Source organism: Oncorhynchus nerka, unplaced genomic scaffold, assembly GCF_034236695.1.
Source record: "Oncorhynchus nerka isolate Pitt River unplaced genomic scaffold, Oner_Uvic_2.0 unplaced_scaffold_5344, whole genome shotgun sequence".
NCBI lineage: Eukaryota > Metazoa > Chordata > Actinopteri > Salmoniformes > Salmonidae > Oncorhynchus > Oncorhynchus nerka.
The window spans coordinates 1-6,773 of NW_027035968.1; the positions used below are offsets into that span (position 1 = coordinate 1).

At 44.0% G+C, this 6,773-nt stretch overlaps 1 protein-coding gene across 1 annotated transcript; it reads right to left on the reverse strand.

The window, feature by feature from the left end:
• Nucleotides 1–1,012: 1,012 nt before the first annotated feature.
• Nucleotides 1,013–6,443, reverse strand: LOC135566378 (brain-specific angiogenesis inhibitor 1-associated protein 2-like). Its single transcript, XM_065014109.1, has 4 exons — nt 6,359–6,443; nt 6,096–6,171; nt 5,786–5,872; nt 1,013–1,080 (listed from the first exon to the last, which is right to left on the reverse strand). Exons 1-4 carry the CDS (start codon nt 6,404–6,406, stop codon nt 1,013–1,015), a joined length of 279 nt encoding a protein of 92 aa, XP_064870181.1. The 5' UTR covers nt 6,407–6,443.
• Nucleotides 6,444–6,773: the final 330 nt, after the last annotated feature.

A 6,773-nucleotide genomic window follows, 5' to 3' on the forward strand; every position in this document is an offset into this window, starting at 1 on the left:
AACAGAAGCAGCGGAGTAGGAGATATGTGACCTTTATAATACACTGTAGGGAGAGAGGCCCATCGGAGGGACCAAAAGGAAGATGTGACATCATATCCTGTCTGCTGAGCAGCGATAAACTAAATCCTAATCACAAAATATTATCCTTTAACCTTCTCTTCCATTGTCCACCCCTTCTTATTTCCTGTTTTCTCAATCCTAAGATTTCTCCTCTTTCTCTTCCCTATCCCCCTTTTTTTTACCTCAGTAAGGACTGGAAGTCAAATCAGATGAGCCAGATTGCTGTTTAATCTCATCCATACTTCTGCACACACAAACAAACACACACACAAACACTTGACTGTGCCTTGTAATGCTGAGTAAGATGATTTAGTCTGGTGGTGTTTCCAAGAAAAGCCCACAAATCTCAAGTGTCACAACACCACTGTAAATGTTTCACCAATGCACAAATGCATCATTGAAACCTTACACTCAAAGCACTCCTGACACAAAATGGTGTTGTTGGATGCTAGTTACCTGCATCTCCCTATCTCCGTACTTGTTGGGGTGGCGACTGCCCTGGCTCTTCCTGCGCAGCTTCTTGAGCTGTGATTGGCAGCGCTCGATAGATTCCGACTTCGACTTGCGCTCACTCTGATATTTCTTCAACGTGGCCTGAGATCGAGCGAGAACGGGAGCGAGAAAACCCGATTGAGAGAGAGAGAGAGAGAGAGAGAGAGAGAGAGCAACAGATAGAAAAATAGTTAGTCCGAAAAGTGGTTGCGCCGTAGAGAGAAGGAAATATGTTAAAGAAAAATGCATAGATAAACTCACGGTAAGATATTTAATGTCCAACTCCAGCTTTTGCTCCAACTGGGACAGCAGCTCAGAATGGAACAGCTTCAACTGAAGATCATATTCCACCATCATTCATACAGCATCATAATATTTAACAATCATATCACCACACACACACACACACACACACACACACACACACACACACACACACACACACACACACGGTAAACACTCACCACGTCCTCCAGACCCAGACACAGATCTGCCTGTGCACCTCGGCCATCTGGAATAATGTGTCTCCTGGAATCCCCAAGAAGACACAGGATACAGAGAATACATCATCAACACAGGATACAGAGAATACGTCATCAACACAGGATACAGAGAATACGTCATCAACACAGGTTACAGAGAATACGTCATCAACACAGGATACAGGGATACGTCATCAGCACAGGATACAGAGAATATGTCATCAACACAGGATACAGAGAATACGTCATCAGAGGATACGTCATCAACAGGATACAGAGGATACGTCATCAACACAGGATACAGAGAATACGTCATCAACACAGGATACAGAGGATCAACACGTCATACGTCATCAACACAGGATACAGAGAATCGTCATCAACACAGGATACAGAGAATACGTCATCAACACAGGATACAGAGAATACGTCATCACACAGGATACAGAGGATACGTCATCAACACAGGATACGTCATCAACAGGATACAGAGGGATACGTCATCAACACAGGATACAGAGAATACGTCATCAACACAGGATACAGAGGATACGTCATCAACACAGGATACAGAGAATACGTATCAACACAGATACAGAGGAGACGCTATCAAACACAGGACAGAGGATACGTCATCAACACAGATACAGAGAATACGCTATCAACACAGGATATCAACACAGGACAGAGGATACAAACATCAACACAGGATACAGAGAATATGTCATCAACACAGGAGATACAGAGTATACGTCATCAACACAGGATACAGAGAATACGTCATCAACACAGGATACAGAGGATACGTCATCATCATTAGATACAGAGGATAATAATGTTATTGGTGATAGAGAATACGTCATCAACACAGGATACAGAGGATACAATAATAACACAGGGATACAGAGATACGTCATCAACACAGGATACAGAGAATACGTCATCAACACAGGATACAGAGAATACATCATCAACACAGGATACAGAGGATACGTCATCAACACAGGATACAGAGTATATGTCATCAACACAGGATACAGAGGATACGTCATCAACACAGGATACAGAGAATACGTCATCAACACAGGATACAGAGAATACGTCATCAACACAGGATACAGAGAATACGTCATCAACACAGGATACAGAGGATACGTCATCAACACAGGATACAGAGAATACGTCATCAACACAGGATACAGAGAATACGTCATCAACACAGGATACAGAGGATACGTCATCAACACAGGATACGTCATCAACACAGGATACAGAGAATACATCATCAACACAGGATACAGAGGATACGTCATCAACACAGGATACAGAGGATACGTCATCAACACAGGATACAGAGGATACGTCATCAACACAGGATACAGAGAATACGTCATCAACACAGGATACAGAGAATACGTCATCAACACAGGATACAGAGGATACGTCATACAAATATAGGATACAGAGAATACGCTATCAACACAGGATACAGGAGGGAGACACAACAACACAGGATACAGAGAATACGTCATCAACACAGGATACAGAGGATACGTCATCAACATGTGATACAGAGAATACGTCAATAATACAGGATACAGAGGATACGTCATCAACACAGGATACGCGTCATCAACACAGGATACAGAGAATACATCATCAACACAGGATACAGAGAATACGCTATCAACACAGGATACAGAGAATATGTCATCAACACAGGATACAGAGAATACGCCATCAACACAGGATACAGAGAATACGCTATCAACACAGGATACAGAGATTACCAAATATCAACACAGGATACAGAGAATATGCGTCATCAACACAGGATACAGAGAATACGTCATCAACACAGGATACAGAGAATATGTCATCAACACAGGATACAGAGAATACGCATCAACACAGGATACAGAGGATACGCTATCAACACAGGATACAGAGGAATACATCATCAACACAGGATACAGAGAATACGTCATCAACACAGGATACAGAGGATACGTCATCAACACAGGATACAGAGGATACGTCATCAACACAGATACAGAGAATACGTCATCAACACAGGATACAGAGAATGCAATAACACAGGATACAGAGAATACGCTATCAACACAGGATACAGAGAATATCAGTCATCAACACAGGATACAGGATACGTCATCAACACAGGATACAGAGAATACGTCATCAACACAGGATACAGAGGATACGTCATCAACACAGGATACAGAGGATACGTCATCAACACAGGATACAGAGGATACGTCATCAACACAGGATACAGAGGATACGTCATCAACACAGGATACAGAGAATACGTCATCAACACAGGATACAGAGTACGTATCAACACAGGGTCATACAGGATGATACGTCATCAACACAGGATACAGAGAATACGTCATCAACACAGGATACAGAGGGATACAGAGGATACGTCATCAACACAGGATACAGAGAATACGTCATCAACACAGGATACAGAGGATACGTCATCAACACAGGATACAGAGGATACGTCATCAACACAGGATACAGAGAATACGTCATCAACACAGGATACAGAGGATACGTCATCAACACAGGATACAGAGGATACATCATCAACACAGGATACAGAGAATACGTCATCAACACAGGATACAGAGGATACGTATCAACACAGGGATACAGAGAATACATCATCAACACAGGCAGAGGATACGTCATCAACACAGGATACAGAGAATACGTCATCAACACAGGATACAGAGAATACGTCATCAACACAGGATACAGAGGATACGTCATCAACACAGGATACAGAGGATACGTCATCAACACAGGATACAGAGGATACGTCATCAACACAGGATACAGAGAATACGTCATCAACACAGGATACAGAGAATACATCATCAACACAGGATACAGAGAATACATCATCAACACAGGATACAGAGAATACGTCATCAACACAGGATACAGAGAATACGTCATCAACACAGGATACAGAGAATACGTCATCAACACAGGATACAGAGAATACGTCATCAACACAGGATACAGAGAATACGTCATCAACACAGGATACAGAGGATACGTCATCAACACAGGATACAGAGAATACGTCATCAACACAGGATACAGAGAATACGTCATCAACACAGGATACAGAGTCATCAACACAGGATACAGAGACTCGTATCAACACAGGATACAGAGAATACGTCATCAACACAGGATACAGAGGATACGTCATCAACACAGGATACAGAGAATACGTCATCAACACAGGATACAGAGAATACGTCATCAACACAGGATACAGAGGATACGTCATCAACACAGGATACGTCATCAACACAGGATACGTCATCAACACAGGATACAGAGAATACGTCATCAACACAGGATACAGAGGATACGTCATCAACACAGGATACAGAGGATACGTCATCAACACAGGATACAGAGGATACGTCATCAACACAGGATACAGAGGATACGTCATCAACACAGGATACAGAGGATACGTCATCAACACAGGATACAGAGAATACATCATCAACACAGGATACAGAGAATACGTCATCAACACAGGATACAGAGAATACGTCATCAACACGGGATACAGAGAATACGTCATCAACACAGGATACAGAGAATACGTCATCAACACAGGATACAGAGAATCGTCATCAACACAGGATACAGAGGATCGCCATCAACACAGGATACAGAGAATACGTCATCAACACAGGATACAGAGGATACGTCATCAACACAGGATACAGAGGATACGTCATCAACACAGGATACAGAGGATACGTCATCAACACAGGATACAGAGGATACGTCATCAACACAGGATACAGAGAATACGTCATCAACACAGGATACAGAGAATACGTCATCAACACAGGATACAGAGGATACGTCATCAACACAGGATACAGAGAATACGTCATCAACACAGGATACAGAGGATACGTCATCAACACAGGATACAGAGCAGGATAAAAGGGCTGGGGAAAAAACACTTGTTGTGACTTCACATTGTCTGTATGTGCAATATTGTGTCTGAGGTGTCGGATCAATAAAGTAGTATCTTATCTCACATGGAGCTGTTAACTGACTGAATGATTGTATCTCTCAACTTCTCAGCCTATGATGTCAGCTGTGAGTCTGCCAATGAGGTAAAGAATGTGTGTGTCTCTCTCCCACAGCACAGTAGTTTGTGGTGTCTGGCATTTCTCCCTCCCTCCCCCTTCCTGACTGTTTGCAGCATTACAATGAGATCATGTGGTGTTGTTAATCTCTCAACAATCAACCCACTCTCTCCCTCTCGCTCAGTTCCCTCATGCTCGCTCTCTCTCTCAGCTCCCTCCCTCACTCACTCCCTACTTTCTCTTGTTCCTCCACTCTCTAGCTCGCTTCTTCTCCCATAGTCCCTTAGTGTTTCTCACCCCACCCCCCGGTCTCTCTCTCTCTCTCTCTCTCTCTCATACACCCACCCACCCAGTCACTCTCCCAGTAACTCACCCAGTCACCCCCCCAGTCACCCACCCAGTCACCCACCCAGTCACTCACCCAGTCACTCACCCAGTCACCCAACCAGTCACTCACCCAGTCACTCTCCCAGCCACCCACCCAGTCACCCCCCAGTCACCCACCCAGTCACTCACCCAGTCACTCACCCAGTCACCCACCCAGTCACTCACCCAGTCCCCCACCCAGTCACTCACCCAGTCACTCACCCAGTTCTTTGGACCCTTGGCTGTCGCTGGCCAGTTCTCCCAGTTTGACCAGACCATCGAAGTATCCCTTGGCTGCTACCGTCACTCCTGAGAGGAAAACACCTTTCAGTGAGGGGCACCATGTAACAAAGACCCTCTAAATGAGCTTCAGGATTGGGCCTGGGTGGAATGCAGCTTCTATGCCAGAAACCAGAGAGCCATCATTAAAATGTCCAAACAAACATGCCCTACCAACTTGCCCACCCAACGCCACTAGATATGCTATAGCACACATTATACAGTATACTGTGTGCACACCACTCTCTCTCACCTGTCAGGGCTTTCTCATAGTGTTTCCCCATGGTCACAAAGTTCTTCAGACTGGGGTTGAACTGGTCCAGAATCCCCTATAAAACACATGACAACAAGAGACAATATTCATGTCTCCTCTTCAACTTACCACTTAGTCACAGTCTGTGATCATTGCTGCTAGCAGACTGAGTTTCAACAAAAGCGTTATATGGGGCACTCGCCTGACTACATCTACAGGCTAATTCATTGCTCTTGGAGACAACAAACCTACACACACTGTACCTTATACACGTTTTCTGTCATCTTGTTGACCTCGTCTGAACGAGACATGGTGTTTCAGAATGTTTCTGTATTGTAGTCTCCTCCCTGTATCTGAGGGTATTAGGCTTTACAACAGCAGACTGAAGTCCCCTGGAAACACAAAGATGGAGAAAAACAAGTGTTGGCAGGTAGCCTAGCGGTTAAGCGTGTTGGGTCAGTAACCAAAAGGTTTCTGGTTCAAATCCCAGAACAGACTAGGTGAAGAATCTGTTGATGTGCCCTTGAGGAAGGCACTTATCCATAGGAACATACAGGAACAATTAGAGTCTGTTAAAGGACTGAACTGTACAATTAATTCAAGTATAAAGAACTTCTATGAGAGGTCTAACCAGACAACCAAGAGAGGTATTCAGGCTGAGGTGTTTGGAGGTGACCT